The sequence below is a fragment of the Sprattus sprattus genome (genome assembly GCF_963457725.1).
Source record: "Sprattus sprattus genome assembly, chromosome: 5".
Lineage (NCBI taxonomy): Eukaryota > Metazoa > Chordata > Actinopteri > Clupeiformes > Clupeidae > Sprattus > Sprattus sprattus.
This window is the reverse complement of record NC_137924.1, coordinates 45,699,839-45,710,762: the sequence shown is the minus strand read 5'-3', so window position 1 is coordinate 45,710,762 and position 10,924 is coordinate 45,699,839. Positions and strand designations below refer to the sequence as shown.

At 42.2% G+C, this 10,924-nt stretch overlaps 2 protein-coding genes across 2 annotated transcripts; both read left to right on the top strand.

Moving 5' to 3' along the window:
- Nucleotides 1–1,915, top strand: LOC308366242 (uncharacterized protein; the record flags this gene model as incomplete). Its single annotated transcript, XM_080839877.1, has 3 exons — nucleotides 1–648; nucleotides 740–1,072; nucleotides 1,290–1,915. Exons 1-3 carry the CDS (start codon nucleotides 48–50, stop codon nucleotides 1,913–1,915), a joined length of 1,560 nt encoding a protein of 519 aa, XP_080696003.1. The 5' UTR covers nucleotides 1–47.
- Nucleotides 1,916–4,834: 2,919 nt separating this feature from the next.
- On the top strand, nucleotides 4,835–9,564 carry LOC308366241 (protein C-ets-1-like; the record flags this gene model as incomplete). The annotated part of the gene is made up of 5 exons (XM_080839876.1): nucleotides 4,835–4,952; nucleotides 7,265–7,468; nucleotides 8,461–8,703; nucleotides 9,058–9,176; nucleotides 9,316–9,564. The coding sequence occupies 5 exons, from the start codon at nucleotides 4,835–4,837 to the stop codon at nucleotides 9,562–9,564; spliced, it is 933 nt and encodes a 310-aa protein (XP_080696002.1).
- Nucleotides 9,565–10,924: the final 1,360 nt, after the last annotated feature.

The window sequence follows — 10,924 nt, the reverse complement described above, 5'->3', positions numbered from 1 at the left end:
TCTATACGTTCCCTGTTACGATAGCCTGTCAAACGAGTTTTGTTAGGATGAAACCGCGCTTTAAAACTACAATAGGGAGCAAAAGAGACCGTGAAACCATGGCTGCCCACCGTTCATCGACGGTGTCTGTGAGCAGTGAGATTTCCATGTCTTTCCAGGATGAACTGGCTTCCACAATACACGGCGCTTTTGAAGTGGCCGTGGAGATAGCTGTGCGAGAGGTCTCTAAACTAGTGGGTCAAGCCTTGGGGGATGTTCGCGATCAAATGCACGAAGCGCTGCGAGAGAACAAGTCTCTGAAATTGCGTCTGGAATCAGCCGAAAAAGAATTGGACTCCTCGCGTTTGTGCGCAGCAGGAGATGGTGAAGTCCAGTTATCTGTCAGTCATTCGGTTCAACCAGATAGTCCGCACAGTAACAATAGGCTTAAAACGGAAAAACGCGACAAAGATGTTGAAGATCAAGCTAAGACTTCTCTAAATGTCTCTGTGAAGAAAACGTGTGGTTTTTTAATTGTTGAGGCCGAGGCCAGTTGTGAACGCCTAGATGGTACTTTCAGTGAGATTTGTGAGGACGGCAGAGTGTGCTCACAAACCTTGAATCCGACACAATCAGAGGACTTGGTCCCTACATCAAGCATGGGAAAAGGTAAGAATGGAATTGTATAATTTGTCGTCAAAACTGCATTGGATGTTTACGTGTGAGGTCAACCGTTTCTTTTTCTCTCACACTGTAACAGATGTCAAGCAAACTTCATCGGCCCCTTGCTTACAGAATGAGAGGAGGGTAGATCACAATGACCAATCATCCCGAACAGATCCACAAGAGGAGGCTGCACCCTCATATGAGCCCTCAGTGGAAGTTCAGGTGAAGGAGGAGAAACCAGATTTGGGCCATGCTTCTGGCTCTATCTCGGAGTCTGACTCCCAGCTAGGTTTTGACGATGTGGGTGAAGGTCCTAATGGCTTCACACTGGCCCAGTCAAAGATGTTGGAGGACTGGAGACCAGACCCCCTGGACCTGCCTGGGTGCGATGCTAGTGCACTCAGCCAAGACGGCAGCCATGCCCTGGGTAAGAGTACTGAAATATAAATGCAGCCATGATCCAATGAGTGTGCAAGATAGCAGCTAATGTCCTTCTCTAGTCCTTAGCCTTAATGCCTGTGATGTTTTATTGATTCTTAATGTTTGATTTGGTGTGAATATGCATTTACAGACCTAAATACGCCCCAAATATCATTGGTTGTGTGTATTTGCAATGTCATTCACAGCAGTTGTGTCCTCAGCAGCCCACCCTATGGCAGTGACGATGCTGGCCGCAGAGATGAGTTCGTCGGGGAGCAGTCTGCCTGTGTTCCACCCTCCTCTCCCCAGCTTGTACCAGCCCAATGACGCCGCTCCCCTGCCCAACCCGGACCCCCAGAACTACAGCGCCCCCGTCAGGCCCAACCTTCCTGCCCTACCCCCTTCCTACAAGCAGCACGTGTGCAAGATCTGTGGCCGGCCTTTCCAGCGCCCCAGCGACCTGCGCCGGCACCAGAGCCAGCACCACCGCTCCAAACCAGCAAACAGCACAGCGCCACGGTCTGGTGGCCGCCCAGCGAAGGAGCAGAAGTTCCCGCCGGGCCGCAGCCCGTTCCACTGCAACGAGTGCGGCCGGGACTTCAACCGCATGGAGAACCTGAAGACACACCTGCGCATCCACACGGGCGAGCGGCCCTACACGTGCTCGGCGTGCGGCGTGCGCTTCCGCCACTCGGGGGCACTCACGCGCCACTTCCGCATCCACACAGGCGAGAAGCCCTACGTGTGCAGCCAGTGTGGCATGTCCTTCAGGAACAGCGGCGGGCTGCGCTTTCACCAGAGGTTGCATAACCGACAGACACAGGCCGTGATGGGACTAGGCCTTCAGTAACCTGGCCACAGGTGATCAGTGTTTTTCTGTTGGAGTGAGTAGTGAACTGCTTCACAGTGAAGTAGAGAAGAACAGTTGTGTGAGTTTTTGACCCGAGGTTTAGACAGATACTGTCCGGATCATGGTAGGTGACCAAACTCATACAAAGTAAAAACAGGTGGATGGCGCCATCTGCAGTCATTTTTAAGGTTTATTTAAAAAAAAAAAATGAAGGTCGTGTATGATTTTTCTTCTTCTTCCAAATAAGCCTTTGGTGAGAACCTGTAACTTTTAAAGAGTTCTCAAAGGGAGATTATTGCTCTCCTTGAAAGGTTCTTCTCAGGAACAATAACGAGGAGTCCAGAAGAGTCTTAGATTGCCTCCATTAGGATGATGAGTAACCAAGTGCATTGAGGGAAAGAGATGGTTGGAGACATCGATGTAAGCTAGGCAGCGACAAGTCATGTCAATGCTTGTAATGCCTAGCAGGATGCACACTAATAAAAACAGTATTTGAGCAAGTCTCTTATATCCATGCAGTGGATACATGCAGAGTTAGTGGGGCAGAGGACACAACTAATAATGTTTTTTTTTTTTTTTATTGCTCACACTGAAATACAAACAGCAGACCTCTACATTTTAAATGGTGCTTCAAAACCTTACGTAGGCTTATCACAGATGTGCCTGTTAACTAACCTTGAACTTGCTTTTTTTTAAAGTTGCGTAAACATAGGCTTTCGTCTTAGCCATCAGCCCTCGGAAGTGCACTGAGCTAGTGCAGAAAGACATGAACTCATGTTATGAAACTATAGGTAATTTATTTGGACATACAATCCTCAATATATTTGACCCTTGAACTTGCTTGAACATGATGGTTTCTAACTGAATCTTGTTGCTTAAAATTACTCAATATATGACAATTTTACCAGTTATAACACTAAATCCCTAGCGAACTTATGTCAGTTATCGGACAGTGTCGAACATTGGCCATTCTGTTAAACAATCAAAATGCTAAGTTTAATAATGGATTAACAATCTATAACTTCAGTTTAATAATGGATTCACGTGACAACGCAAATGTTAAACGATAACAGACGCCGTCCGATAATTAACACTGTTACGATACATGACTTGAGGCTACATAGAAGCAGATGGTAGAGGAGGAAGAGGCCGTGCTTAACTTGGCCATGGTGGAGTCACTGAAGGGGGGAAGAATGGCCTTTTGTCACAATAAATCCCACGAGACACAAGAGCCGTTAGAACCCTTTCTCTGAATGTCTTGATTCGGAAACCTGGGGAGTATTTCACAAAGCAGTGGAAGCAGTAAGACTTCACTCCTCTTCCTGCCAAGTCTCGACCCCCAGAGTACATGAGTTTTACTTGCAAATATCTGAATTACTCAGTGTTCCCTCTTGGCGAAATGCCCCTTAGATTTTTGCTCTCAAAACACTAGGTGGCTTTTCCCTCCATATTCACAGAGGTTTGGGCCGAGATGGCCTTGCATCATACAGTAAAATACCCAGGGTCATTTGGTGGGGAGTCAAGTTTTTTTTGGGTAAATTATTTAAACTTCAGGTTGAATTTTGTGACATGCTAACTGTGCTACTATTGTTTTTGTATTCCCTTGAAACACAATAATAACTTGCATTTTTCAAACATTGGGAATATAATAAAGTCTTGAAAATACCTGACTGTACCAGACTGTGTCTTCACTTTATTAATACATATCAAATCCCTTGGCAGTCTTCCCCTTCCCCAGATGGACTGCAGTTGTAGATATAGTGGTTTATTTGCTAGTTAGGCCTCGGATTCTGAGCCGCTCAAAGGCAGGGGAGTCCTGTGGATTTGGGTAGCCAGCCCTACAACACTCAGAGCGACGGGGGTGTCTCACTACTAGCTCTTAACCCCCCTCTCTACACACACACACACACACTCGCACACACCAGAAACACTGAGCTTAAGGAGGGTACTGTGATGTGAATAACATGTTAAGCCTTCACAGTATGTGAGTGTGTGTGTGTGTTTTGGGGGATTTGACGTGAGATGAGGGAACCCTTTAAAATTATAGCCAGAAAATAACTCCCAATGCAGTACATTAATTAAGATCACATTTGGTTTGGTTTACAGCTCTAAGGAGACGGTCTCATGTCCATGACCTCTCTATGAATATCCTGACCAGAGAATAAAACATCTGATCTAGGGACAGTTATCCCCATTTGACAATATGTAACGCTAGAAGAGTGTCAACAAAATGTTTCCTCAATTTGAATACAAGTTAATTCTAAACTGACTTACTGTTATTTGTACATGTTTCATGTCATTAAAGATCTTTATTTTGTGCTTTGTTTTCTATGTGGTTAACACTCTACTCTCCAAAACGATTGGTTGAGGTCCCTTCTACCCCCGCCCTGTGGCCTGATGATTGATAGGTATCCATCTCGACCGCCCTCCTTCGCCCCCCAGGACTATATTACAGCCCCTATCCTCCTTCGATGCATTAATGTCTATCTACCTTATCTTTGCCCCCTGATTAAAAAACTCAGGATGGATTGGAACTCTTATGGTAAGCTGTCATATTTCTTTACAGCTGCTGGTTGTTACCTAACTCTTTGTCTCTGATATATGTGAATTAGCTTTTGAGTATCATTTCAGCAATGAAGGACTGATTATGATTTTACTTAAACAAAAGTGGGAGACTGGTTAAAAGCAGTGTAACTACCGAAGATGCAGTAGCCTATAAAGAGGACGCGTTATACAAGCTAGGGATATATCCTGGAGGAGTAGGACACAGCGTATATGTTTTTCATAACATCAATACTTAAGAAGCATGCTTTAAAATGTTTTTGATGAAGACAACAAGTGATTGTGGAAATGACATGTATCAGATCTGCGGGGTCCTGTCTTTCTTTCTTCCTTTCTTAATTTCTTTATTTCTCAGAGATGGATCCTCTGGAGGTGCCCCCTCTAACCCCCACCAGCAAAGAGGTTCTGACCCAGGCGATGAGAGCCAGTTTCGCGGGCTTCACCCAGGAGAGGAGCCGGCTGCGGTTCCCAAGGGGTACGGTTGAGATTTAACCATGAGCCCAGGGGAATGACAGGTTTATATTTATTCAGAGTTGGTTAAGTAGATGTATGATCATACTTGCAACATACTTGTGTTTTTGTTTGGTATTTGTCATTTGTGCTATATACTGTATATATATAAATATATATATATATATACAGCCGCGGAAAAAATTAAGAGACCACTTCAAAATTATCAGTTTCTCTGGTTTTACTATTTATTGGTATGTGTTAAAGTAAAATGTACATTTTAGTTTTATTCTATAACCTACTGGCAACATTCCTACCAAATTTCAAATAAAAATATTGTCATTTAGATCATTTATTTGCAGAAAAATGACAATTGGTCAAAATAGCAAAAATGATGCAGTGTCTTCAGATCTCGAATAATGCAAAGAAAACAAGCTCATATTCATTTTTAAACTACACAATACTAATGCTTACACTTAGGAAGAGTTCAGAAATCAATATTTGGTGGAATAACCTTGATTTAAAATCACAACTTTCATGTGTCTTGGCATGCTCTCCACCAGTCTTTCACATTGCCGTTGGGTGACTTTATGCTACTCCTGGCGCAAGAATTCAAGCAGCTGGGCTTCTTTTCATGGCTTGTGACCATCCATCTTCCTCTTGATCACATTTCAGAGGTTTTTTTATGGGATTCAGGTCTCGAAATTGGGCTGGCCATGACAGGGTCCTGACCTGGTGATACTCCATCCACACCTTTACTGGCCTGGCTGTGTGGCATGGAGCATTGCCCTGCTGGAAAAAACACTTCTCAGAGTTGGGGAACATTGTCAGAGCAAAAGGAAGCAAGTTTTTCTTCCGGGACAACGTTGTACTTTGCCTGGCTGAGGTTTGTAAAAGACCATAAGGATTGAAAAAAGCGGACTGGAGGGTCTTCTAGTTCGTCTTCTCTGATGAGTCCAATTTTCAGCTTTGCCCAACACATGGTCATCTGATGGTTAGACGGAGACCTGGAGAGGCCTACCAGCCAGAGAGTCTTGCACCTACTGTGAAATCGGACTCATCAGAGAAGACGAACTTAGAAGAACCTCCAGTCCGCTTTTTCAATCCTTATGGTCTTTTACAAACCTCAGCCAGGCAAAGTAAAACGTTGTCCCGGAAGAAAAACTTGCTTCCTTTTGCTCTGACAATGTTCCCCAACTCTGAGAAGTGTTTTTTCCAGCAGGGCAATGCTCCATGCCACACAGCCAGGCCAGTAAAGGTGTGGATGGAGTACCACCAGATCAGGACCCTGTCATGGCCAGCCCAATTTCGAGACCTGAATCCCATAAAAAACCTCTGAAATGTGATCAAGAGGAAGATGGATGGTCACAAGCCATGAAAAGAAGCCGAGCTGCTTGAATTCTTGCGCCAGGAGTAGCATAAAGTCACCCAACGGCAATGTGAAAGACTGGTGGAGAGCATGCCAAGACACATGAAAGTTGTGATTTTAAATCAAGGTTATTCCACCAAATATTGATTTCTGAACTCTTCCTAAGTGTAAGCATTAGTATTGTGTAGTTTAAAAATGAATATGAGCTTGTTTTCTTTGCATTATTCGAGATCTGAAGACACTGCATAATTTTTGCTATTTTGACCAATTGTCATTTTTCTGCAAATAAATGATCTAAATGACAATATTTTTATTTGAAATTTGGTAGGAATGTTGCCAGTAGGTTATAGAATAAAACTAAAATGTACATTTTACTTTAACACATACCAATAAATAGTAAAACCAGAGAAACTGATAATTTTGAAGTGGTCTCTTAATTTTTTCCGCGGCTGTATATATACATATATATATTCTTTTCAAACCAAATGGGGTAAAGTCCTGACGTGAAGACAGTTGTGTCCATGGATGGAGCACACATTTGGCTTCTACAATTAGCTCGACACAGGTGAAGCCTGGGAGGGCTTTCACTTGCTAAACCCTTAATACTAAAGGACTAAGTAAATGACCAGTCACAAACTAAAATTAATGTCCGTTATCTCTACTGGTCTCTGTGCCAAATGAACCACATATTTGTGTTCTTCCTTTTTTGCCACACTGACTACCTAAACCTTCATGGGTGACTATTGGCCTGAGGAGAGTTCCCCTACAATGTGTGTAAAACACTTTGGGAGTCAAGAATACTGCCATATTGTGCCAAAGCGTCATTTTTGACTATTCATTTGTGAAGTCAAAGATAATAAGGTTGAAGATATTTACAATTTTTAAATAAACTGTTCCTTTAACACAATATGAGAATGGGTTTGGGCCATAATTAATTAATTCATTTACATTTCCTTTTATTGTGGAAGACCCCAGCCTGTGGTCAGAGTGGCATGTTGATAACTGGCTAGACTGGTGCCAGGCTGAGTTCGGCTTGCTGAGCCTGGGGATGGATTTGAGGGGCATCCGTGGGAGCGAGCTCTGCAGCCTGGACAGAGAGGGTTTCCTGGCTCTGATATCTGACTGCACCGCTGGGGAGATACTGTGGGAACACCTGGAAACTATGCACAGAGGTAAACACATGGAAAAATATTTCATGAAGAAAGAAAGAAATGCTCATAATGTGCTGTTATGTACTTGATTTAATAATTTACCTGACATCAGTTTATTAATAATCTTTGACTGTGTGTCTTTGGTTATGTGTGTGTAATGCAGAATGTGAACCTGACCAAGGCATATCTCTTGGGGAATCTCCCCCCTTTAGCCAATCACAATGCAACATAGGTGGGTAATCGATAAACATTGTTTATGTTATACCACAAATTCAAATTTCCATCTGAGCTGACGGTTCTAGAGAGAGACCTAGCTTTAGTAGTGACCACACATCTTAAACCTTATACCAAATAATGGTTTTATGCCCCCAGTCTAATTGCCTGGATGGAAAACAACATTATTTCAAAATCATACAAAAACGTGGCACTGGTAGGTTTGCTTAGTCACCTAAAGGGATTATATACAAAGAAGAGGGAAATATACTGCACAGTCACAATACAGATTATTTAATTAGGTGCAATGTGATGAATCACTATTAAAGTAATGAGATTGGTCAGATAATATGTACCACTTGAGATTTCAGATATCACCCAAAACATTTTGTAATGTACCTTTTCCAGACAGCAACACAGGGCATGCCCTGTCTGCAGACACTCTAGACTACCAGCTGTTTCCCCATCATGTGTTATCAGAGAGCATCCACCTCCTCTCTCTGGACACTGTGAGCCCCAGACAACACACCTCCTCTTATCTGAGGGAGGAGACACACCTAAGGAAAGCACAAGAGTACCATAGCATCACTGAAAAAGGTAATGAGGATCCTGTTCTGTGTGTAGTTTCTCTAAGATGTGGGTTCTTGATGCCTAGTGCATCACTGCAACATATTACATACATATTACATGCAGGCTTTGCATAATGTGTTAAAAAATTACATTTGAAATGTAAATATTTAGTTCTTTACACAGCATGAGGTTATCCTTCATCTACTCGGTTTACTCTGTCCTGTGAGTAGGTCAGTGTGATGTGGAGGCAGAAGCAGAGGCACCACTCTGCTACAACGAGGAGGAGGCAGACGCACCCTTGCTGTGGACAGGGGTGCACGAGGAGCTGGACTATGGCAGGACGGAGGAACACCACCTGCAGGACGGAGCCTTCGCCTTGCCGCACTCTCACATGAGCTTCAGGGAGTTCGTGGGGGAGAAAGCAGACCTGGGCCAAGCTGTGGTCCCGGCTGCTGTCTTGGCAGGTTATACTGGTAACACAGGCCTCTTGTCGTGTTAAGTGCTATGGGCTGTCATGCAGTGGTTATGCTGAATATTCTTTAGGTTTGTCTTAAGATGATGATGAAGAAAGTTTGAACTTAGGCTCGGTCAGAACTGCCGTTAATTCCACAATCTACCTTAATTCTACATGAATTCTACATTTGGAGTATACCCACTGTTTATAGACAATACCCACTGTTTATTTTATCAGATGCTTTCAACAGAAACAGACAATGTCAAAATGTAGCTATACTCTTTCCTTCTCAATATTTAGATTTTTTTCTCATTGACAAACTCTTTTGTACGTTTTATTTTCTCACCTGCCCTTATTTTGTTGCCTCCAATAGGCAGTGGCCCAATTCAGCTGTGGCAGTTTCTATTGGAGCTCCTGACAGATCGGAGCTGCCAATCATTCATCAGCTGGACAGGAGATGGTTGGGAATTCAAATTGACTGACCCTGATGAGGTAACAACTTTACTATAGTAAAGCCTCTAGAAACACAATAGTTGAACAATTTACAATTATATTTTAACAATTTGTTTCATTGTCATCATGTCACAATCCATGATAAATTGATAACAAAAGTCTTAAAATCCTGTTTTAGGTGGCTCAGATGTGGGGCCGCCGTAAGAACAACTCAAAGATGAACTACGAGAAACTGAGTCGAGGACTGCGGTACTACTACGACAAGAACATCATCCACAAGACGGCCGGCAAGCGCTACGTCTACCGCTTCGTTTGCAACCTGCAAGGCCTGCTTGGATATTCAGCAGAGGAGCTCCATGCCATGCTGGACATCCCGCAAAGTGACTGTTCGGAAGGGTTCTCAGATGGATCAGACGGGTCCCTGTAAAAACGCTGAGAGTACAGTGTTCAAACACCGGATCCCTGCTGAAACAGAATGGACTTAACAATGTACAGTTCTATTGAATACCATAAAGAGACACCAGCAAATGAATGTTATATCTGCATTATATTATATCTGCTATTGCTCTCACCGTGTGTTATTCCATTGGACGATGTGGGTTTCCTGGACAATGTCAAGAGAGCACTAGTGATGCGTGTTGTTGTGTCATGTTCATGCAATGCAATTACAAACTGAAAACTGAGAGTTTGTCGTCCATTAGCTACAAAGACTATGTTTACTGCTATATTTTATACCTATTTAAAACCTTTTGGGTCAGTTATTTGAAATTGTTTCATTTTCAGTTCTATTCAAATGTGCAATATTTTGTTTTTCTTGTCTCTCTAGACCATCTATAATAATGTCATTCTGAAGGAACAATGAATTGTGCATTGCTGTGCATATTGATAATTGATTTTTACGTGTTTTGTGAATTTGTTTACAGTTAAGGACAATAAAATGTATATTAACACAATATAGTGCTTGAAATAGACAAATAGAATGCACATGGCTATTGTGCAATACTGTCTTTATCTGGCTTTTAGAATTCAGTTCAAAAGATTTTTAGGGGGCAACTTAACTAAATTTACTGTAATATTTGCATTCATCCATCTGAAAAATGACTATTTATGAATCTGATTGGTTGATGATCTGGACAACATCATTGGGCAGTTAGAGCAGTGTTTTTCCTGATACGCACAGAAAATGGTGAGGAAATCATGAAACTAAATATAAACATTTTAAGCATTCTCCATCAATCACAACTATTCTCAAAACAAAACAAATCCAAAATGACAAGTCAAAGTAGATCTTACCTAGCTCCAAACTAAATGGTTTATTGGTGGTCTTATTCATTTTGAACTACTTATCCTTGCTATAAAAATAAATTATTTACTCTTTACTCCTGCGAAAAAGGTCCTCCATTGCCTATAACATTACTTACTCCACTTAAGTAATTAAGTAATTACTCATTTACAAAATGTTCAAATGTGTCATGCAAATGATTAAGTGCTGACTTGATAATTACCAAATATTGTAAGTCTGGATCTAAATGGATTATTGTTTTTTTCTATCGTTTATCTCAAATCCTTGTATACATGTATTGACAATAAATCATCGCAAGCACAGTAGTCCTACTAACAGTCATAATCCACTCCAGAAATGTAGGTCTTATATGGAACAAAGGCATCAGGATCCCCAGCAAAGAGGAATGACTCCACATTACAGCTCTCTTACTTTACACTCACCTTACAGTATAGCCAGTTACCATGCCAACTCCCCATAATGTGTTGTATTGATGTATTTTCTG